Below are 24,876 nucleotides of genomic sequence, written 5' to 3' on the forward strand. Positions count from 1 at the left end.
TGTGTGTTAAACTGTCCCTGGATGGTACCATTGCAAATGGCAGATGGAGAGAGGCATTGCTGGATCAAGGGCTCCCCCATATTAAGATAAAGAGAAACAAGCACAGGGAAAATCACCATATCAGGACAAAGCTTCTAACCAAACCCTCCTACTGAATGCTAGTTTTGAATGGGCAATGCATTCCCTTTGGGAAAATGGATTAGTAGCCCTGGAAAAATTAGCATTTGCATCCTTAGTGTTCCAACTCCAAGTCTGTTCTTTGGAGTCATGTCTCTATGGGCTTCCAGGATAAAATGGCAGGATAAACATACAATGATGGCCCATATCCATGGAAAATACATTTAAATTTGAATATGTTTTAATAGTTTTTAACTGACATTTTTTAAAATACTGTTTATATTTAATGTTTGCATATTTGTATGTTTCAACTTGTATGCTGATTCTTTTATGTTAAGCCCCTTTGAGTAGAGATAAAGTGGGGTATAAGAAGCCCCCAATGGAGCCGTGCGTTAAAGTTAAGGTTCGAATCCGGGGAACGGCATGAGCTCCCGCTGTTAGCCCCAACTTCTGCCAACCTAGTAGTTTGAAAACATGCAATGTGAGTAGATCAATAGGTACCACTCCGTCGGAAATGTACCAGTGCTCCATGAAGTCATGTTGGCCGCATGATCTTGGAGGTATCTACGGACAATGCTGGCTCTTCAGCTTAGAAATGGAGATAGCACCAACCCTCAATCAGACATGACTGGACACTGTCAGGGGGAAATCTTTACCTTTACTAAAGTGGATTATAAATAAATATACTACTAATAATAATAGTAATAATTTCCTGGCTAGACCAACATGACCTGAAATCATGGATATGACCAAACACCATCTAAATTTATGACTTCTGATCTCTGCATACCATAGTTTTGTGTTGGAGGGCCTAGAGATTTCTAAAGAATTCTCTGGTTCCTCCAACATGACATCATGGACCCTGCCACACAGCCATATAACCCAGAATATCAAGGCAGGAAAACCCATATTATCTGCTTTGAACTGGAATATCTGAGTCCACACTGCCATTTATCCCAATTCAAAGCATATAATGTGGGATTTTATTTAGCTGTGTGGAAAGGGCCTCAGATACCTTCTGGGGGAATTGCCTGGAGGACGTAGCAAATTTCTATAGACCTTTTCCCCCAGGTGCAGGTAAGAGAAACTGTAGGTATGGGTTCTCTGCTTACAGAGGTCCTATTGTCCACATTTGCTAGAGTTAGGGCCACAGGAACCCCATGAAAGTGAAAAACAATATATAAAGAAGTTGTTACTATTTTTATCTGAAATAACATATTTTCAAGAATGTCTCGGTCTTCTAGCATGACTCTATGGCCAACGTCTGCTAGAGGACCAAGAGATGCCTAAAGAGGGGTTCCCTTTAGATATCTCTAGGTCAGTGGTTCTCAACCTGGGGTCCTCAGATGCTTTTGGCCTATCACTCCCAGAAGTCCCAGCCAGTTTACCAGCTGTTAGGGTTTCTGGGAGTTGAAGGCCAAAAACATCTGGGGACCCCAGGTTGAGAACCACTGCTCTAGGTCCTCCAGAATGCTTGGAGGAAGTTGGCTATATAGTCCCACTGGAGGATCTAGATCAGGTATGGGCAAACTTGGACTCTCCAGGTGTTTTGGATTTCAACTCCTACCATTCCTAACAGCCAGTAGGCTGTTAGGAATGGTGGGAGTTGAAGTCCAAAACACCTGGAGAGCCCAAGTTTGCCCATATGTGGTCTAGACATTCCTGACAGATCCAGCTGAAAAGTCTAAGAGAATTACTGCTAACCATAACTGCAAATTATAACATTGTTACGTAGATTTACTTTTAAAATATCTCAATAGAATTATAAAATAGAATAAAAGCATATGAAATAATTACGTATTACATAAAACTGAAAAAAGAAATGGAAGATATAGAGAGAGGAAAGAAAAAGGAAGGAAAAATAAATAGCTTTTTCTGTGTGTGTGTGTCAGGACCATTTGAGAAACTGCAAGTCGCTTCTGGTGTGAGAAAATTGGCCGTCTGCAAGGACGTTGTCCAGGGTATGCCCAGATGTTTTGATTTTTTACCATCCTTGTGGGAGGCTTCTCTCATGTCCCTGCATGGTGAGCTGGAGCTGACAGAGGGAGCTCATTCACGCTCTCCCCAAATTTGGACCTCCGACCTGTCAGTCTTCTGTCCTGCCGGTACAAGGGTTTAACCCACTGTGCCACCAGGGAACATGTAAACATAACTTCCAATCTTTTATAAATTTGCTATAACTAACTCTTCGTTAAACTTCCGCCATCTTTTTTACCCTTAAGTAACACAGGAAACATTAATATTCAGATAAAATCCTCCTTTTTCTTTGCTGCAGCGATTTTGTTCATACACGTACATGCATGAAAGCTCTTATCTTACTAATTAATTATCCTACAGAAAGTTAGCAAAAGGTAAGTTCCCATATCTATCCATTAATAACCATTTTAAAAACAGTTATTTCTATTTAAGCAAAAAGGATTTTCTCATTCTTTGAAACTCTTTTAGCCCTAATGTTTAACACCCAGTGTGAACAGTTCAATATACCCATTATCTGCTATTGTAATTCCATTACAGTCATACATTTTCAATGAATTAAATCAATTCAGTTCTTTCCTTATATAGTCACACTATAACCTCAACATAAAAAGTCATATACTTTGTTAAATCAAATATTTTTTCCTCCTTAGTTCTAGTAGGTTAAAAACTGAAGTATAATTGATAATCATCCTCTCAGGGCCCTTCCACACAGCCATATAACCCAGAATATCAAGGCAGAAAATCCCATAATATCTGCCTTGAACTGGGTTATCTGAGTCCATACTACCATATATTCCAGTTCAAAGCAAAAAATGTGGAAGGGGTCTCAGTTTGTGACCAATCCTACTTCAAGACCATGTAGTTAAACCTTCCAGAGCTTTCTTAATCTACACTGTACTTTGATTTTAATGTAATTTTCACCTTTCAAAGTTCAGAAAAATACAAATGGAGACACTTTCCATTTAATTTGAATGCAATATTCCTGCTTCTTGGCAGGGGGTTGGACTGGATGGCCCATGAGGTCTCTTCCAACTCTTTGATTCTATGATTCTATGATAATAAACATCCGAGGGTTGAATGAAAAGTAATGCCTCCACCTTCGTTAACTCCTCAACAGATGGCAGTACTGCTATGCAACAAGTACTGGCTTGTTCAGTGAACTCTCCTCTACAGTTCCATTTTGGTGGGAAGCCTTAGCATTGAACGGTTGTGTTGTTAAAGTGCGAAGTATGGAACCCTGTGCAGATAGTCAGAATTCAATGACATGCTGTCATTGAATTCTTGACAGCAGAAGGTGTCACCCCAAAGGAGATTCATCCTGCTCATGCTCCCACCTCCATCGCAGGTGCGATTGATGGGGATGAGGGAGAGGGCCTTCTCGGTGGTGGCCCCTTGACTCTGGAACTTGCTTCCCAAGGACATCCGGGATGCCCCAACTCTGGCAATTTTTAGGAGGAGCCTGAAAACGTGGTTGTTCCAGTGTGCCTTTCCAGAATAATGAATTTCTCAGCAATATGCCCTCAGAATGCACTTTATTATTGATTTAGGATTGATTGATTTGCACGCCCTATCTCCTCTGAAAATTTCCATCCCACTTATATCCTACTTTGCTTATGCCCAGCATTATTTTTTAAAATTTTAATTTTACATTTGGCCCAGCCATAGGTTTTTAATGCTTGTTGTGTTACTATACTGTACTATATTTTATTTTATTTTTGTTTATGAGATGTATTTTAACTGTTTTGTATTGTTTGTTTGCTATTGTTTTATTATTGATGTATTGTGGGCTCAGCCTCATGTAAGCCACACCGAGTCCCTTGGGGAGATGGTAGCGGGGTATAAATAAAGATTATTATTATAATGATAATTATAATGATTATTATTATTATTATTATTATCAGAGAATGCAAGCTGTTTATGGTGATTGTGTTGATGTGAGTACTGTGTGTCACTGGGTGAGTAAGTGATAGATAGATTAATGGATAGATATGGGTTACCTTTTGCTACCTTTCTGTAGGATAATTAATTAGTAAGATGGGGTGAGTAAGATGTTGAGGTGGGAATATCTGACTTGTATGACAAACAAAAACTTCTTCTGTGACAGCTTCAGAAAACTTGTTCATCGTTGGCAGAAATGTATCTAATTATCTGGTGATTGTGTGGAAAAGTGAATAGTGGTAATTAAAGAGCACATTCTAAGGATTATTTCTGCATTTGATTTATTAAAATATTCCCATCCAAACCCAAGTAACAAAGGTGGAGGCATTACTTTTCATTCAACCCTCATACTTTGGATGCACCTTTCTACCCCTTTCCCCTCCCCTCTTGCTTTATGCTTCTTCCCCAAAAAATTGCTTATATTTCCTTCCAGTCCTATGCTTCATTATTATTTTTTCATCACAGCTTCAGCCTTCTCAAAGGTAGTCTTCCAATTCCCAATGTTCTCACCGATTTTAATCTGGTCTTCCTCCTCTTGGTTGTTAATCTTTCCACCTGATATCAAGGCTGCATAGTACCACAGCGCATAATCATTTTCATTTTCCTTCTCTCCTTCCAACAGTTTGATTTGTGGTTCCAAACCATCTAGGGGCTTGTCTACATGGTCATTAAAACCTGTACTCATCATGAGTTGGATCTTGCTGTCCCCACAATGTTCTCTTATTTCTGGCTGTCCATCATCGAGCAAACCAGGTCAATCCAGTTTTGTCTGACTTAACTAAAAATCAGTTGATGCTCCGGCGTTTGCTTGAAACTCCTGAGAATTCCACAGTTTTGAAGCAGAGGGTGCTTACCAATGCTTCCTCTTCATCTTGGAAAGAAGTGACAAGTGGAGTGCCGCAGGGTTGCGTCCTGTGCCCGGTCCTGTTCAACTTCTTTATTAATGACTTAGATGAAGGGCCAGAAGGCAGGATCATCAAGTTTGCAGACGACACCAAATTGGGAGGGATAGCCAATACTCCAGAGGACAGGAGCAGGATTCAAAACGATCTTGACAGATTAGAGAGATGATTGGCCAAAACTAACAAAATGAAGTTCAACAGGGACAAATGCAAGATACTCCACTTTGGCAGGAAAAACAAAATGCAAAGATACAGAATGGGGGATGCCTGGCTTGAGAGCAGTACATGTGAAAAAGATCTTGGAGTCCTTGTGGACAACAAGTTAAACATGAGCCAACAATGTGATGTGGTGGGAAAAAAAGCCAATGGGATTTTGGCCTGCATCAATAGGAGCATAGTGTTTAGATCTAGGGAAGTAATGCTACCCCTCTATTCCGCTTTGGTTAGACCACACCTGGAATATTGTGTCCAATTCTGGGCAACACAATTCAAGAGAGATATTGACAAGCTGGAATGTGTCCAGAGGAGAGCGACTAAAATGATCAAGGGTCTGGAGAACAAGCCCTATGAGGAGCAGCTTAAGGAGCTGGGCATGTTTAGCCTGAAGAAGAGAAGGCTGAGAGGAGATATGATAGCCATGTATAAATATGTGAGAGGAAGCCACAGGGAGGAGGGAGCAAGCTTGTTTTCTGCTTCCCTGGAGACTAGGATGTGAAACAATGGCTTCAAACTACAAGAGAGGAGATTCCATCTGAACATGAGGAATAACTTCCTGACTGTGAGAGGAGTTCAGCAGTGGAACTCTCTGCCACGGAGTGTGGTGGAGGCTCCTTTTTTGGAAGCTTTTCAACAGAGGCTGGATGGTCATCTTTTAAGGGGTGATTTGAATGCAATATTCCTGCTTCTTGGCAGAATGGGGTTGGACTGGATGGCCCATGAGGTCTCTTCCAACTCTTTGATTCTTTGATTCTATAATTCCCAAAACGATGAGAATTGTTGTTTTTTTAAAAAAGAAAATTGTAGTACATGCATATGATCATAGTGTATCACAGACCTGGACAAACTTTGACCCTCCTTTTGCCCTCAGCTGCTTTGGAGGGCCCAAGTTTGCCCAGGCATAGTGTATCACCTTCAAAAGAGGCTCCTTGTGATCAAATACAGTGATTCCAGCATTGTTGTGACTCTTCATATCAGTGGAAAAGGTCTTTATTTGAGATGCAATACAAAGCTCTTGTTGCATCTGCCTGGACATTTTCAGAATGATGTCCTGTGAGATGGGTTTTGATTTTGGGGAGGGAAATCGTATGGAGTCAAGTGAGAGTTGTACAGTGGTTGGGGAAGTGTTCGTGTGAGCCATTGTTTCCAATCCTCAACGTTGAAGGACACTGCTCCTCTGCATTTTGGCTCATGACAAGACACAAAAACTACTACAGTTTTTGCTTTCTATTCCAACGGCCATAAAAGCACAGGCTCAAGTGAAGAAGGTCAAACTGTATGTCTGGGTTTCCCTTCCACTTTTCTCAATCCTTGCTTCCTTTTCCTAGCTCTTCTGTGCTGCACCAAAAAAATCATCCTCATTACTTTTGGGGACAGACCACATAGACATCAGGACCAATTTGGACCAGTTCATTATTCACATGGGGCATTACCACCCTATGCTCATTACCACAGGGAAATAATAATAATAATAATAATAATAATAATACTTTATTTGTATCCCCCTACCATCTCCCCAAGGGACTTGATGCGGCTTACATGAGGCTGAGCCCACAATACAACAATAAACAATAACAACAATAATACAAAACAATAAATAACTCATAAGCAAAAATAAGCAATAAACATTAACAGTAACACAACGCGTTTAAAACCTATGGCTGGGCTAAATATCATAATTATTATTTTTAAAAAAATAATGCTGGGCATGACAAGGTGACATGGAACTGAGACAGATGTTTTGGAGAGAGATGAGTGTGCAGACAATCTTAAATCACTAATAAAGAGCGTTTAGGGACATATTGCTGGGAGTTTCCTTATTCTGGGAAGGCACACTGAAACAAGGGGGATGGATCGTGCCCATGTCACCACCATGGTTGGTGTAATGGACAGCATGGATGAAGGTTTAGCTATGGAACTAGAGCCCAACCAAGAACAGCAACTCCCTCAGCTACACCCAGGAGCAACAACTCCTTAGCCTGTTGGCCAAACACCAGAAGGTTTGCTGGAGCAGGCTGAGGAAGGGTTAATGGCACCTTCCTTTTTTGGAAGGTAGAAGAGAAAAATCTAAGCTCAGGCATTCAGTCAGAATAATTAAGAGGATGGCCAGAAATCGAGATCAGCTGTGAAAGCAGCCTTTAAGGCTTTGCAATGTACTGCCTGATTACTGGTTGCAATGTTTGAAGTCATGCCTTGAATCCTGTGCTCTAGAAACCTGGGGACAGTTTCATCAGCTGGAAGCTTGGTAATTGGATTGAATGATGATTGAATTGGCTACTCTTCTGCTTGTTCCTTGTTCTCCTTGTTCCTTGCCATTTAATTCTCAACAATTTTATTATTGTTGAGAATTAATTGGCAAACCTCGGACTGTATGTCTCCTCTGCTGGTGATTCTGGGGTGAAGTACTTGACAGATGCCTCTCAGCAGAGGTGCCGGCACCACCAGGAAGAAGGAAGGGGGATCAACTCCCTCCTTCTTCTTGGTCACATGGGCACCTCTGCTAATGTCATCAGGTAATAATAATAATATAATAGTAATAATAATAATAGTTTGTTGTTCATTCATTCAATCGTTTTCGACTCTTCGTGACCGCATGGACCAACCCATGCCAGAGCTCCCTGTTGGCCATCACCTCCCCCAGTTCCTTCAAGATCAATCCAGTCACTTCAAGGATGCCATCCATCTATCTTGCCCTTGGTCGGCCCCTCTTCCTTTTTCCTTCCATTTTCCCCAGCATAATTGTCTTCTCTAAGCTTTCCTGTCTTCTCATGATGTGGCCTGTTGAGGATTCCTCATCGTCAGAAGAGGAAGGGGAGCAGGGAGGTGCTCAGGTCTTGAAGGGAGAGGAAGAAGAATCCGACAATGAGGTTTTGCAGGTGCCTACTTTTGTAGAAAGGCGGAGGGAGTCAGAGAACAGGCGACTGTCAGCTCGATTAGCTGCTAAAAGATTGATGAGCTAATTGGGTGATGCCCTAAGCCCTCCTGCGTGGGGTATAAATCAGAAGCAGGAGAACTTAGCTTTTCGCTGCTAACAACAACTTTGTTACAGTTGTAACCTGCTTTGTGTTAAAGACTTCGTGATCTGTGCCTTATTGTCTGCTGATTTTGCTGGGACTTTTGCAAAAGACTTTCATTGGTGTCTGTAGTAAGACTTTCTTGTTTTCTTTTTCAATTGCATTTGCTCATTTTGTTTGCTGGAATAAAGCATTTTTTTTTACTTTCAATTTTGTATTGAGGCTGTTTTTTGAGAGCAAAAAACAGGACATGGCCAAAGTACTTCATCTTTGCCTCTACTATCCTTCCCTCCAATGAGCAGTCAGGCTTTATTTCCTGAAGTATGGACTGGTTGGATAGTCCAAGGCACTATCAGATAATAATATAATAATAGTAACAATAACAATAATTTTATTTCTTACCCGCCTCTCCTTGTGGCTCAAAGTGGGTTACAGAATAATTGAAACACATTAACATTGTGAAAATAATGTATTATTGAAGGCTTTCATGGCCAGAATCACTGGGTTGTTGTAGCTTTTTCAGGCTGTATGGCCATGTTCTAGAAGCATTCTCTCCTGATTGTGAAAATACTACAAATACACATATTAAAATGTATTTCTATAAAAGCTATATATTAAAATGTATATCTATAAAATGTATTTTAATGCCAACACAGAAGGTGAATGTGATGCAGCAGCAGGTTAAGGAGAGTCTGTATGGCCACTTGCAAGGCCACTCTGGAGCATTTCTGCTCTGGACCAGTTCCAGATTTATCGTGTCAGGCAACCAAACAGTTGTATTACATTTTTGACAGAACAAACAAACAAACTTACAAAAGACACAGAGTTTGCAAGCTTGGTAGTTGATTAAATGTCCTTTGACCAGTATCTGGCCACTTGGAGTGCCTCTGGTTTTGCCGCAAGAAGGTCCTCCATTGTGCATTTACCCGGATTTACTAGTCAGTGTAGACACAGCTCAAGTATTCCAATGGTTGGTTCATCTCAGCTTCTTCATCATCTGTGTACACCCCAGCTTGTTCAAGTAATTTTTTTAATCCCACATATCTACTCTAAAAGATTTTAATAAAGATATTGAAAAAGAATGTTTCACTCTTCTTATTTTTCTTGCTTCCTGAGACATGAGTCAATAAAGAGCTGTTTCTGCTTCATCCTTCCCTTGTAAGGCAGACATTATCCACCGTTAAAGTGCCCGGCAAATAATATCCAGCTTCAGTGTTTTATGGCTTTGTCCAGTCCGCTGTCTCTCATTATCAAACAAGTACAGCGTCTCGCATAATATCCATTTTGTAATCCAAAATCAATAAATCCAAATTACTAAAATCTGGTGTAAAAGAGTCAATAAACCCTTCAACTGTGATTGTTGCTAACCCTTCAATTTGATGCAAATTTTATTGCTTTCAATTTATTGTTTATTGCTTTGCTACTTTCAGTACTAGTTGAACTTCCTGCCTTTATTTCAGATAGATGATAGCTTACCAAAACCAGTTCACAACTAGGTTCAAGATCCCTTTATTTGCAAGTGTTAATAAGTGAAATAGAAAAGTGGAAATTATATAAAGACAGAAAAGATCTGGGGTCTAGGGTCCATTAGAGAGCTGTTTACCAGTTCTCCAGACACACAACAATGGAGGGTACCAATCTCTGGCTCCTCCAAATGGGATCACTAACAGCTTTTTTAGTTTGCACAAAAACTGCTGATTTATGGGCTGTTTCAAGTTATCCCTTAGATCTTGCTTTGATCCAGGAAGATACTGAGCAGATCGTATCTCCATCTGGCCAAATATCTGCCATTGTTTCCATCCCCAGTGGAGTTCCACAAGGTGGAAACATTAATCTTATTTTTTTGTTCTCCTGATGTCCACACAACAATAGATTTCTTATTGCTCAGGATATCCACAAAGGGTTTGCAATATTGCAAATATCTGGCAATTTGGACTTAACTACCTATTTTTCTATCCTCAATGCTTGGACCACAAACACTCCTTTCCAAAGTTCTTAAAAGCCACAAGGCTACCACAGCTGTGGGTTGCAGCAGGTCTCTCTGTGTTCTGTGTTTGTTTGTTTGTTTGTTTGCTGTACATTGCCACAAAAAACACTACATCTCCCATCAATTCAAGCCCTGCTTGTACCACAAACACTCCTTTCCAATGTTGTGAAAAGCAACAAGGCTACCACTCTTGTGAGTTGCAGCAGGTCTCTCTGTGCTCTGTGTTTCTTGGTTGGTTTGCTATACATTGCCACAAAAAAACACTACATCTCCCATCAATTCAAGCCCTTGTGAAAAGCCACAATGCTACCACTGCTGTGGGTTGCAGCAGGTCTCTCTGTGCTCTGTGTTTGTTTATTGGTTTGCTGTACATTGCCACAAAAAAACACTACATCTCCCATCAATTCAAGCCCTTGTGAAAAGCCACAATGCTACCACTGCTGTGGGTTGCAGCAGGTCTCTCTGTGCTCTGTGTTTGTTTATTGGTTTGCTGTACATTGCCACAAAAAAACACTACATCTCCCATCAATTCAAGCCCTGCTTGGACCACAAACACTCCTTTCCAATGTTGTGAAAAGCCACAAGGCTACCACTCTTGTGAGTTGCAGCAGGTCTCTCTGTGCTCTGTGTTTGTTTATTGGTTTGCTATACATTGCCACAAAAAAACACTACATCTCCCATCAATTCAAGCCCTTGTGAAAAGCCACAATGCTACCACTGCTGTGGGTTGCAGCAGGTCTCTCTGTGCTCTGTGTTTGTTTATTGGTTTGCTGTACATTGCCACAAAAAAACACTACATCTCCCATCAATTCAAGCCCTGCTTGGACCACAAACACTCCTTTCCAATGTTGTGAAAAGCCGCAAGGCTACCACTCTTGTGAGTTGCAACAGGTCTCTCTGTGCTCTGTGTTTGTTTATTGGTTTGCTATACATCTGCCACAAAAAAACACTACATCTCCCATCAATTCAAGCCCTTGTGAAAAGCCACAATGCTACCACTGCTGTGGGTTGCAGCAGGTCTCTCTGTGCTCTGTGTTTGTTTATTGGTTTGCTGTACATTGCCACAAAAAAACACTACATCTCCCATCAATTCAAGCCCTGCTTGGACCACAAACACTCCTTTCCAATGTTGTGAAAAGCCGCAAGGCTACCACTCTTGTGAGTTGCAGCAGGTCTCTCTGTGCTCTGTGTTTGTTTATTGGTTTGCTATACATCTGCCACAAAAAAACACTACATCTCCCATCAATTCAAGCCCTTGTGAAAAGCCACAATGCTACCACTGCTGTGGGTTGCAGCAGGTCTCTCTGTGCTCTGTGTTTGTTTATTGGTTTGCTGTACATTGCCACAAAAAACACTACATCTCCCATCAATTCAAGCCCTGCTTGGACCACAAACACTCCTTTCCAATGTTGTGAAAAGCTACAATGCTACCACTGCTGTGGGTTGCAGCAGGTCTTTCTGGGCTCTGTGTTTGTTTGTTTGTTTGCTGTACATTGGTACAAAAACACTACATCTCCCATCAATTCAAGCCCTACTTGGACCACAAACATTCCTTTCCAATGTTGTGAAAAGCCACAAGGCCACCACTGCTGTGGGTTGCAGCAGGTCTCTCTGGGCTCTGTGTTTGTTTGTTTGTTTGCTGTACATTGGTACAAAACACTACATCTCGCATCAATTCAAGCCCTGCTTGGACCACAAACACTCCTTTCCAATGTTGTGAAAAGTCACAAGGCCACTACTGCTCTGGGTTACAGTAGATCTCTCTGTGTTTGTTTGTTTGCTGTGCATTGCCACAAAAGAACTACATCTTCCATCAATTCAAGCCCTGCCTGAGCAAAGAGTGTTCTTGGCAGCTCTTGCCATATAACACAAAGGTATTCCATATTTACTATCCAATTCTGTGTGCATAGCACCCAACAAAAAAATTTCTAGTGACGTTGTAAGTCTTAGATCAATAACTTTTCACTTTCTTATAAGTCCACTACATATGAAGAAATGATTCCTCTTTATCAGTGACCATCCAACATTGATTTGAAACGTTCCTAGATGTTTTTTGACAACTTTTCGGGGGAGGGGTTAGATAGTCCATCCTGACTTAAAACTGCCACTTAGAACCTTCCCCTTAGAACCACCCCTTCGAACCTCCATCTTTGCTTACCATTTGTGTTGATGATGTGTTTCGTGGAAAGTGATGCATCCTTTGCGTAGCTAAATAATGCTGATAATGCTGTGGAACAGGCCTGACCTGGAACTGGTTGTGAGTCAAGCCAGCATCAACGCTGAGGTCCCTGGAAGGATGAAACCAAAACCACATATTAAGACTGATGGAGACATCACCCTGGTTTCCAAATAACCTTATTCTCATCTCATTGCTCATTTTGTAGTGATCTGTTGTTGACTATAGGCCAAGATCCAGTATTATCGGGCACAGTAGTGACAACAGATTTCATCGTAATAGCTACTTCTGTTGATACAATTTTCCCAAAATTTACATCCTAAGCCAGACAATGCCCCAACTGGTGGACATCTGAGATGCTGCAGATCATGATGCTAAAAAATGAAAACTGCAGCATTCTTCCAGTCATTAGGCTCATTGAGATGGAGAGATCCTTCATGTTGTGCTGCAACTGATTGTCTCAACAAACCCTGCTACTGAGAGGTTTGAAGTACTTTAGAAACCTTTTTGTTGGGATACTACCTGAATTAAGAGGTAGTTTGCTTATTAAATATTGTAATACTGAATCCCAAAAGTTACCAGATCATAACTCTGCTTTGTTGTTGTTAGCTGCCATCAACATGACTTCCACTTATGGCATTCTTATGTATGAGACAACTTCAAATCACTCTATCTTCGATAGCTCTAATGAGACTCAAGATAGTGGCTTCCTTGATTGAATCTGTCGAATATGGTCTTCCTAATTTTCTACTGCCTTCCATTTCATCAAGCATTACCATAATTTCTTGTGAGTCATGCCATCTCATGATATGGCCAAAGCATAACTGCCTCAAGCTGAGTCATCTTGGCTTCTAGGGAAAGTTATGGCTCCATAAATCGTGTCAACCATTGAATTTATCTTCTTTCCTGACTATTTGTGCTATGAGTTGGTGCAGAATTGCCATTTTTTCTTATGCTTCTACATTTTATACCTTTGGTGTAATCATCCAAATGAGCAAGCCATGAATGTTGAGCAATGGTGTGTCTGTGTGTGTGTGTGCAGAGTTCTGGAGGCAAAGAGATGGTTATCCAGTTTATGCTAAAATAATATTTTATACCAATTTGCCTCAGCCCTCAAATTTTGATGTGTATCAGCAAAGTGCCCATTTCTTCTCATGTCAATCTCCACCCACATGAGCCTGGTTAGCATAGGACAGAACCAGAAGGGTCTAAAAAGTACATTTATAATGAGCAAGCACAAAAGGTTAGAAATGTCCTGCCAGATGGTCACAGAACAAAGAGTGGAAACTTTTGCTCTTCCAGACATATTGGCTTACAAGTCTCATGGCCAACTTCCAGCTGAGTTCCCTTTCATCATGCTGGCTTATGGGAGTTGAAATCTAAAACATCCAGGTGACAAAAGCTCCACTTGCTATTGAAGCTCCTGCTGCCCAGTGCTAAACTATAGAAGAACATAAGGAACCTGTGATTGAGGGACTGGATGTGAAATCCAGCCATGATGTTCACTCATGAGTCTGCCCTCGATTCAAAGAATGGTCTGCTTTTCAGTAGAAAGTTCACACAGGTGAAGTAGTTTGCATAAGTCAACATTAAATGCAATGTTTTGAATATGACAGATAGATGAAGAACAAACATGGCTGCTAATATCTGAGTCCCCCTCAGGGTACAGAAAGGTGGGATATAAATAAGATAAGTAAGTAAATAAATAAATAAATAAATAAATCTAATTAGGGACTGGGGGGTACCCTTGACTGTCCTTAGAGACAGACTGATCCAGTTCACCTCTTTGAGAAAGACACTTGGGGTTCCCAAACTGAACAGAATTCATCCACCTCCAACCTCAGTTCTTAGCATTTGTCTTTCTGCACTTGAAGTTGTTGTTCTTCCCATGTAGTCAAAAACAAATAAAATGTATTTTGGACATTACTCAACATCTTTATATATTCTCTGTTAGATGTGAGAGACTGTAGCTGCTCTCAACATATGAGTTCTTCCACATTACAATAATAGTCAGTCCTTTCATATTCAGAGGAACCATAGTAGTAGTATGTCTGCCTAAAGAGTCGGAAAACTCTTTAGGCAGACATTGTATCATGCCCAGTTTTTCCAAGTAAGGACTGTCTTACCAGTCTGTTCCTTCAGCTAAGTATCTGGGCTGGGGTCCCACGGGTTGAGGAGTCTGGAGTTGATGGCCAAATTCAAAGCTTGGATGTAACCGATGAGGTTGGACAGACATGCGCTCCTGAGTCCGCCTGCAATAATGGAAAAGGAAATAGGAGTGAAGGCTGGAGATTGGACAAGTGAGATTTTTGGACTACATATTCCAGAATCCTCCAGCCAACATGGTCAGTACACATTGGTTTGGAGATCTGCCATGCAAGAAAGAAACTTTGCCAAGCCTTGCAGTTTGGAATTCTGCCTCAAGACAACACTAATAATAACTCTAGTTCAAGTTGATCATTGACTGCGGATGACATGGGGTGAGACTAAGGCCCCTTCCACACAACTGAATAAAATCCCACATTATATGCTTTGAACTGGAATATATGTTGGTGTGGACTCAGATTACCCAGTTCAAAGCAGATATTGTGGGATTTTTTGCCTTGATATTCTGGGATATATAACTGTGTGGATGGACCCTTATTTATTTATCGTGTCAGTGCAACCAGTCGATTATATTACATTTCTAACAGAACAAAGCAAAAAAAAAAAAGCAGACAAAATACAAAATTTGTGAGTTTGGTAGTTGATTAGATGTCCTTTGACCAGTATCTGGCCACTTGGAGTGCTTCTGGTGTTGCTGCAAGAAGGTCCTCCATTGTGCATGTGGCAGGGCTCAGGTTGCATTGCAGCAGGTTTGCTCTTCTCCACACTCGCATGTCGTGGATTCCACTTTGTAGCCCCATTTCTGAAGGTTGGCTCTGCATCTCGTGGTGCCAGAGCGCAGTCTGTTCAGTGCCTTCCAAGTCGCCCAGTCTTCTGTGTGCCCAAGGGGGAGTCTCTCATTTGGTATCAGCCATTGGTTGAGATTCTGGGTTTGAGCCTGCCACTTTTGGACTCTCGCTTGCTGAGGTGTTCCAGCGAGTGTCTCTGTAGATCTTAGAAAACTATTTCTAGATTTAAGTTGTTGACGTGCTGGCTGATACCCAAGCAGGGGATGTGCTGGAGATGTCTCTGCCTTGGTGGACCCTGATATTGGATGGACCCTGATATTCTGAGAGTATAGGAAGCCATCTTATGCCAGTTCATCCTACTTGTCTAAAACAGGTTTGGGAATCAGGAAGCTTTCCAGATGTTGTTTGACTGCAACTTCCAGCAGCCCTAGCCAGCAGAGTTTTGAAGAATGCTGGGAGCTGCAATTCAACAATAATACTCCTACTTTACATCAGCATTTATTACTTATTTAAATACTGTAAGACCCTCATAACTGGAGAACCCATATCCACCATTTCACTTACCTGTGCTCAGAGACTACTCTAGGAATTTGCTAGGTCTTCCAGGTGTGCGTCCCCTAAAAGTTACCTCAGACTATGGTTGGAGGAGCTAGCAAATTCCTAGTGAGAACACCTCTCTAGGAATCTCTAGGCCTGCTAAGACAACTCTATAACATGTTGATACAATTTAATGGCACTGAGTCATATCAATGATTTCAGATAACCTCAGACCAGCAAGGAATATATCTCCCAAGGATACAGATGTCTTACTCTATCTTTAGTCCACCTTTTTTATCCTGAAGCAGACAAAGACATGATCCCAAAAACTATCTTTGCAGGTTGGCAGCACTTCAATGAATGTGTTTCTAAAGCTTTGCACATCAGGGCACAGGGACTCTATGTGTTCTGTGGTTGTGACAAGGCCATGAGTTATTTCTCCTGGTGCTTGCTCTTGGTGCACCCAACTAGGAAAGTACTAAAGATTTTTTTCCATCACCCAGAATGGCAGCATCTCAAGGTGTTGCCAAGCTACAAAGGTTGACTATTTTGGGGTGGCATCTTCTGTCATAAGTCCAAGAACAGAGGTGCATCATTGTAGCTACCTTGATAATATAGTATCTGAGACTGCACTTTTAATCCAATGAAGGCATGAAGATCAGGTGCCAGCTGTGCTCACAACAAATCCACCTCAGATTAGGTATATAGCAAAATGGCCTCAAACTACATACCACATGCTGTGGGGGTTAATCGATAGCTGCCACCCACTCGTCTTCCTTCAAGCTTTACAGGCATCTCAGGCAAGCAGCACAAGAAGCAGGTCTATATAAAGCCATAAATGTCTTGCAAGAAGAGTTCTGTGGCAAGAGTCCCAAGTTCCACCAAGATTTCTAAACTCCTGGGAACCTAGAATTCTTGCAAGAGACCTTCATATCAGAAGACTCAGGTGTAAGGGCTTGGGAATTCAGAACCTTGGAGAGCTCCCTTGTCACTTTGCTTACCTGGGATGAACCCTGATGGGGGAAAGAAATATTGAGCTCTATGGAAATTAAATTCTTTGTATTTTTTTGTGATTTTAGGTTATTTCGAACTTATGGTTGTTAGGAATTGTGAGAGTTGAAGTCCAAAACACCTGGAGGGCCGAAGTTTGCCCATGCCTGCTATATACCCATGAATAAGTTGGCCTTGTGTATAAGTCAAGGGCAGGTTTGTAGGCCAAAAATTTAGATTTTGATATGACTTGTGAATAAATAAAGGGTCATTTCATGGAGACAATGTTGTCTCAAGAGACTAGCCAATCCTGCCGTTCCCACACATTTTCTCATCCAAGTATTCAAAAAGGCCAGAACTACTGCTATGGCAGAGAGTAAAGGAGTTGGTGCTGGTCGCTTCTGTGGACTCTCAGCAAGCGAGAGTCCAAAAGTGGTAGGCTCAAACCCAGAACCTCAACCAATGGCTGATACCAAATGAGAGACTCCCCCCTGGGCACACAGAGGACTGGGCGACTTGGAAGGCACTGAACAGACTGCGCTCTGGCACCACAAGATGCAGAGCCAAACTTCAGAAATGGGGCTACAAAGTTGAATCTTCGACATGCGAGTGTGGAGAGGAGCAAATCACTGACCACCTGCCGCAATGCAGCCTGAGCCCTGCTACATGCACAATGGAGGACCTTCTTGCAACAACACCAGAAGCACTCCAAGTGGCCAGATACTGGTCAAAGGACATTTAATCAACTACCAAACTCACAAATTTTTGTATTTTGTCTGTTTGTTTGCTTTGTTCTGTTAGAAATGTAATATAATCGACTGGTTGCCCTGACACGATAAATAAAATAAATATAAGGAGTTGGTGCATCTTTCTGATTTTCCCAGGAGTAACTAACCTTTCACCATTCCATCCAGAGAACTGGATTATTCATTTCCTAATAAGAGTTAAGGGTTGACTTGATAAGAGTTAAGCATTGACCTGTGAATAAGTCAATCCAGGATTTTTCTAGATTTGTGTAAAAATTATTCTATGTTTGTGTGTTCCCATTACAAGTTGTGAGCAAGTGTGATGGGTAGTTGGTGGAGACGAGAGACAAGGCCTTTTCTGTGGTGGCCCCCCGGGTATGGAATTCCCTCCCGAAGGAAATTAGATCTGCCCCCTCCCTCCTGACCTTTAGGAAGCTAGTGAAAACCTGGCTGTGGAACGAGGCCTTTGCAGAATGATGGGTGAGACTGATAATCGACCAAAGTATTGACCACAATACATGGACTGAACATACGGACTGAGTTGGACATGTTTTTATCTTGGCGAATGGCTTTTGTGTATTTATTTTATTTGTATTGTTAATTTACTGTTGTTATATGTTGTTTTCAGACTTTTACTGTTTAGTAGGCCTGGGTAACAACGGAAAAAATTGTTTCTAAAATCTATTTGTATTTGGGGGGTTTTTTTGTTTCGATATTTAAAATAATTACAAAATTTTCCTTTTAAAAAGTTCGATATTTATGAAATTTCGTAAATGTGAAAAAAATTACAAAACATTAACGAATCGATTTCCGAAACAATAACGAATCGATTCGTTAATGGCGGACGCGACCGCGAAATACGCTAAAAAACCTCCAAAAACTTCTGAAGCTTCCCTCTCCCTCTGTTCTTGACTGTTGGTGTGATATTATAATTTTTTTTCACTAATTAAACAAAAAACTTGCCCCAGACATGCGGAAATAATAACGAAACGACCTCAGAACAATAACGAAACGAATATAATAACAAAATACGAAGCATTTACAAAACGTGTTTAAAAATTCGTTTTTTTAAAAAATTGCTCCAGAATGGTTCGTTATCATTTTGTAATTGAAAAAATTAACGAATTATTAACGAATTACGAATTAACGAAACGAAACCGCCCAGCCCTACTGTTTAGCATTGAATTCCTGCTGTTAACCAGTCTGAGTCCCTCTACAGAGGTAGAGAAGATCGGGATATAAAAGTTTGAAAGAAAGAAAGAAAGAAAGAAAGAAAGAAAGATCTCAGTGGCATCACCAGGGGCAATCCTTAGGTTTCGGCCCCAAGCCCTGGGGTCTGTGGCATGACCCAATACCGGCAACCCTGTGGGGACTCACCTGGGATGAGGCATGAGTCTGCGGTGCTGGGCCTCGAGGAGCTGCTGCTGGAGGAGGTATTGCTGGTGAAGGGCCTGAGGTAGGAAAGAGGGTCCCGTCACATCCTGGAATGGCAGGGCAGGCAGAGGCGTTAAGGGCGGGTGCAGCGGGTTGCTGTGCTGGTGAGCGGTTGCCATGTGAGGCTGGACGGCATGAGGCAGGGGGAAGTCTGCGGAGATCTGTGGCTGGGGGCCCAGGTGGAAGTGCCGGCAGGAGGTAGCATGAGGATGCTGAGACCTTTGAAAAGGAGCGCCTGGACGAGAAAAAGGAAAAAGAAAAAGGCTCGTCAGGAAAGGAAAACAAAGGTGCTCTTGCTCTTCCTTGGCATCAGTTAAGCCCTAAAAACTAAGTCTGCACCAACTTTCCAGCAGAGACTTCCTGGTCAGTGTGGTGGTGAATGTACTCCCAAGCTTTAGTCTGATTTTTCCGATTCTGGCAGATGTTGATAGCTCCTTTAAAATTAAAAAAACACAGGTCAGATTCACCATTAATAAGCACTGAGATTTAAAATGGGATTCGGGCTGTCCCACGGTTTCTTCACCTGAACTGTGTCCATTTCACAGATGGGATGTTCTCTTGTGTGCCAAAAGCATTAATGGCAAAGCAGGCCCGTAGCCAGGAATTTGATTTGGGGAGGGGGGGCTGAGTCTGAGTGAAAGAGGGTCTACCCTAGCAAACCTTTTGTATTGTTACCCCAATACCCCCATGAATATGGGATATATTGAGCATGGTGATCAGATCATGATATGAATAAACATAACAGTTTAAATAATGTACCAGTAAGGCCTTCTCGCGGACCACCATGAGAATTTCAGGGGGGGGGGGGGCTGAAGCCCCTCAAGCCCCCCCCCCCCCCAGCTACATGCCTGTGGCAAAGGGACATCATGTCAGTGGAGTATAGGATCTATTGCACCTTTTGGGCAGGTTTAAATATACTGGATGTATACATGTTATCTAGCACTTTGGAGAGCTGCTTTGAAGCCTCAGTGAAAACCTGGGGTAGATTCACTGCCCAACTGACCTAGGAGGCACCAGCTTCACTGAATCATGAGGTTCCATTCATAGGATCATAGAGTTGGGAGAGACCACATGGGCCACCTAGCCCAACCCCCTGCCACACAGAAAAAGCACAATCAAGACGCCCCTGACAGATGGCCATCCAGTCTCTGTTTAAAAGTTTCCAAGGAAGGAGCTTCCACCACACTTCTTGGCTGCCTCCTCACCCTCTTTGTTATGAATGTAACTCTTTGTTCCCCTGCACTGGATTTTGAAACCTATTCTTCAGCACAGCCCCAAAAGAGAGGAGGAAGCCCACAGAGGTAGCTGCATGTTCTCCTTGCTGCCACTACTTTCCTGCTGGAGGATCTAGAAATGTTCGAGACATTTTCTAGATTCTTCAATGCCTTTCTATGGTATCCTTACACTGGAAGACATTCATTTCAATAGGGTTCACTATTATCTGTGATTTCATCATTCCACAGTATGTTCAGGGACATATTTTCCCCAGATATGGGTGTCATGCTGTATCTGACAATAAGGTACACCCCAACACTTATTGGCTGTTGGGGTATACCTCATTGTCATCACTTAGGTGGCATGGGGTGGCCAAAATGGTATTTGGGGAGAAAATGCCCCACTAGTGACCATAAAAGACCTCAGTAAAGCTCTACCCTCCATCTCACAGCCCTCAGCAACTGATCTGCAGAGATATATTATGTCTCATATTGGGAGTGACATGTCGGCATCTAACATCTATTGATAGCCCTATCCTACAAGAATTTATCCAATTTCCGATTATTGTTGCTATGTGTCTTCAAGTTGTCTAGTTTTTTTCTGGTCACCCTATCTTATTATTTTCTTGGCATGCTTTACTCTAGAGATCTTTGCCAACACCCCTCAATGAGTTCCAAGCCCAAATAGAGATTTGAATCCTGATGTGCTGGTACAGCTGTACCAGAAGCTCCCACTTTATTTGCTTTGTATTGTTTGCTTACAGCCCAAGGCTTGGGATTCTGCAGAAGGGTGGCTTCCTGTTAAAGTTTGCAGTTATAGGGCAGGCCCCCTGTCCTTCTTCGTTAAGTTTGGTTCTGCCCCCTGTTCAGGACAATTGAAAAGGAAAGGGAGCCATTTTCAGTCAGTCTCAGCAAAGGAAGTCAATGTACAGGACGTGTACAGACTTTCTCCTGTACAAAGGCTTCAACCCTTAAGACTTCCTGGGGGAGAACAGTCTTAAGAGCATCTAAAGATTCCCAAAGGTTCCCAGGAAAACAGCCTTACAGCCCCGAGGAATTTCGGAGGGAATAACAGCTTTAAACATCAAGAACTCCAGCTAAGTGACTACAGGCCTACTGGTAGGTCCACTCGGTTTTGAGACGCAGTTCAGACTGGTAGTGGATCCACATCAGTTAGGTTTAGGTTCACAGTTAGCCTGGGAGAAGTTTGGAAAGGGATTTTCCTTTAGAGTAAAGTAACAGTTAGAAGCCACCAGTTGCAGAAAGCCTGGAAGCATTTGTTTAACCTTTTGAAGACAAAAGAAGTTTCTGTTGATTGTTCACCAATAAAAGACTTTGTTATATTTCACAAGCCCTCTAGAGACTGTTTATGGTGAAAATCCTGAGAACTTCTCTTCGGGGCCCCTGGCTTCCCGCTGGGCTAAAGTTGCACGTCCTGTTTTAAAAGCAATTCGTTTCAAGCCCAGCGTGCGACAGAACACCTTATCTCCTGGAATCGTAGTCCAACACTCAAAACACTACACCACATTGTCTCCAATCCCGATTTTAAAATGGTCTAGTAGGACTACATCCTGTGATAACGAGTATGCTGTGTTATGAAATGATTCCTTTTACCTTTCTGGAAGAATGGGCCCAAGTTCTAGGAATATGCCTAAAGGAGAAAAACATTCTGTAATGGTAAAAGGCCTGGAAGCCAAGCTCTATGAGGAGCTGCTTCGAGAGCTGGGTATGTTTACCCTGAAGAAGAAGAAGAAAAGGTTAAGACGGGACATTATTGCCGTGGTTAAACTTCTGAAAAGATGTAATATTGAGGAGGGAGGCAACTTCTTCTCTGCTGCTCCAGAGGCTAAGATATGTGGTGAGCAATTCAAATGACAAGAAAAGATATTTCACCTAAACATTAGTTGACGGTAATAAGCCATTTGACAGTGGAATAGACTGCCATGGAGTGTGAAGAAGGTCTCCTTCTTTGGAGGTTTTTAAACAGAGGCTAGATGGCAATCTGTTGCAAATACTTTGATTGTATTTTCCTTCATTGCAGAAGGGAGATGGACTGGGTGGCCCTTGGGTCTCTTCCAACTCTATCCTTCTATGATACTATTTTCTCCAGTGCATAACTACCCAGCTTCTCTATCCTCTCTCCTGCTTCTCCTTAGTTCAAAGCAACTATCCTTTTATGCCGTTACCATTGATGCCTTGCCTTCTCTCCAAAACTGGGACCCAAGGTGGTTAAACTCCATTGGTGTGAAACAGCTTCAGAAATGTTGTCCTTTCCTGTTAGGAGAGCTGCTCCATCCCTGCATCATTTTGGTTCCCCTTTTCAAGGAAAATTTAGGTTCAGGCAAGATGAGTCTGACTTACCTTAAAGAGATGAAGTGCCCCAAAGAGTTCCTCTGCCTCTCCCTCCCACCGCCCCATTAGAACCAAAGCAAAACAAAACATCAAGCAGCTGTGAAGAATATCTGCAGCCTTCTGTTGGTCCCCTCCCCCCCCCCCCCCACCAGAGGGATGGGTCAGAATTGCCATAGAAATCATGCAACATCATGCCATGTCACCTCGTTTCCATGGTAATGCTGACCCAGCCTCCAGGAAACACAACACAAGGCTTGCAGAGACCCTCTCAGGATTCATGAGTCCCTGATGGGGATTTTTTTTTCAAAGTCACAAATAGGCAAAATGTGGACTGCAAGCTCTTTGAACCCCAAAACATAGATAAAATCCCTAGGATCTGCCAGTCCCCTTTTTTAAAAAAATGATTTTTGAGATTTGTTTTCTTTTGGCCTTGAAACTAGCCAAATGCACTCAAAACTAATTGCAAATGTCCCTCACATTTGCAGGTTCAACTTTTGCAGATTTCATTGAAATGTTTCGCTTAGAATCGCTAAATCCTCCGATATGAATCTATGGTTCACTTCCATCAGATGATAGATAGATGATAGACAAACAGAAAGCCTGTATTGGTAACTGGCCAAGCAAATAGGGCCAGTGCTTAATGTTTCAATATGTCCATTTCCCAAATGAAAAACTGAGGGAAAATATTCCCTCACTAGCGTAATGGGTTGAGCCGCCCCTGGTCAGAGTGGTCTAGGAGAGAATTCCAGGATGGACCATGGAAGCTACAGAGATAAGGAAGTGCTATGATTGTGTTATATCAGGAAATACTGATCACCATCTCCTTCCACTATTAGCAAAGCCAAAGCCTCCTCCTTGGGAAGAGATCTTACTTTGAGATTGAATGACCATTTTGGGGGAGTGCTTTTCTTTATGGATGGACTAGATGGCCCTTACAGGTTCTTTCAACTCTATGCTTCTATTCAAAGGACTTTCATTTTTGTGTCTATGCTTGCATCCCTTCCTATGGATGAACGCATGGAAATTTTGCACAGGCTTGTGTCATCTTTTCCCGGCAATGTGTTCCCTCTCCTTTGACAATACATACGCATCCACCAAGATCAAGGCAGGAAGATATGACAAGGTGAAGGCTTTATTAATTCAGGCTGATTCCTGACGTTGGAGCGGCATGAGCTAATTGCCCCTTTTCTGCATCCGACACACCTCATCTTGGAGGGACCAGAGCATCCGCGTCCAAATTACAGCGCCGCAAGGGAGATGATGATCTGACACAGCCTCCCCCCCCCCCCCCGCCTCCCTCCCAGCCCTGAAAGCTGCATGTCTTTTAAAAATCCATTTGCCTTGAAGTCGACTCTCTGCGGCGCTCGGGGAAGGCAGAGTGGCACCTGGGAACAGTTCAGCTGCATGACAAAAAGTAGGGAGAAGAAGGCAACCAAACTGGGGGAGGAGGGAGCCTGGAATATCAAGTATTTTCCTGCTGACTTTCTTCTAGGGAGATGCTGAGCTGCTGTAGTCTTCGGAAGTGAGGTTTTCTGACTGCAGAACGAGGAGTTTAAAGGAAAGAAAGGGAGGAGGCTGCTTTTTTATTGGAGTCTCATTTAGGAAATTAATACCAGCAGTGAGTTCACTGTCGTCCTGAGAAGCCATCACTGTTGGAAACTGGGATGGGCAACCACTTTGTCTGGGAGAGGTTAGGCAAGACTTGATGCTGTTAGTGGGGATGTGACTCAACTCTGGATTTTCACCCAAACTTTAAGTGAGTGATCCATGGTGCTGGGACTATTTCCCCTTCGAAGCCCAGCATGTATTTAGCACATCCCGTGCTGTTTAGTAGTTTGAAATTTGGACTATGACTCCGGAGTCTAAGGTTAGATTCCCTGCTCAGCCATTGTGCTGGTACAGCTGTACCAGGAGCTCCAAATTTATTTGCTTTGTATTTAATATTTGCTTGCAGCCCAGGGTTTCAGGGACCTTGCAGATAGGTGGCTTCCTTTGGTTGCAGTCATAGGGCAAGTCACCTGTCCATCATCGTTAAGTTTTGGTTCCGCCCCTTGCTCAGGGCAATTGGGAAGGGAAGGGAGCCATTTTTAGTTAGTCTCAACAAGGAAAGCTAATGTACAGGACGTGTGCAAGCTTCTCCTGTACAAAAGCTTCAACCCTTAAGACTTTCCGGGGGGAAACAGTCTTAAGTGCATCAAGACTTTCCAGGGGAAAACAGTCTTAAGAGTCTCCAGGAAAACAGCCCTAAAGACCAAAGAACTCCAGCTGGAGAATATCTAAACCTTTACTGGTAGGTCCACTCGGTGCTTCGAGAAGCAGTTCGACCCGGTAGCGGAGCCCACATCAGTAAAGGTTAGATTACAGTCAGCCTGGGAGAAGTTA

General features: G+C 42.4%; 1 protein-coding gene across 1 annotated transcript in view; it reads right to left on the minus strand.

The window, feature by feature from the left end:
- The window catches only part of ARK2C (arkadia (RNF111) C-terminal like ring finger ubiquitin ligase 2C), a 159,775-nt gene that overhangs the window by 16,478 nt on the left and 118,421 nt on the right, over positions 1 to 24,876 (minus strand). The window contains exons 2-4 of the mRNA XM_060761215.2: positions 18,872 to 19,163; positions 14,454 to 14,579; positions 12,310 to 12,439 (exon numbers count right to left, since the gene is read on the minus strand). Coding sequence (XP_060617198.1) covers positions 12,310 to 12,439; positions 14,454 to 14,579; positions 18,872 to 19,163 — 548 coding nt within the window. The remainder of the gene's footprint in view (positions 1 to 12,309; positions 12,440 to 14,453; positions 14,580 to 18,871; positions 19,164 to 24,876) is intronic.

This window comes from Anolis sagrei, chromosome 2 (assembly GCF_037176765.1).
Source record: "Anolis sagrei isolate rAnoSag1 chromosome 2, rAnoSag1.mat, whole genome shotgun sequence".
Classification (NCBI taxonomy): domain Eukaryota; kingdom Metazoa; phylum Chordata; class Lepidosauria; order Squamata; family Dactyloidae; genus Anolis; species Anolis sagrei.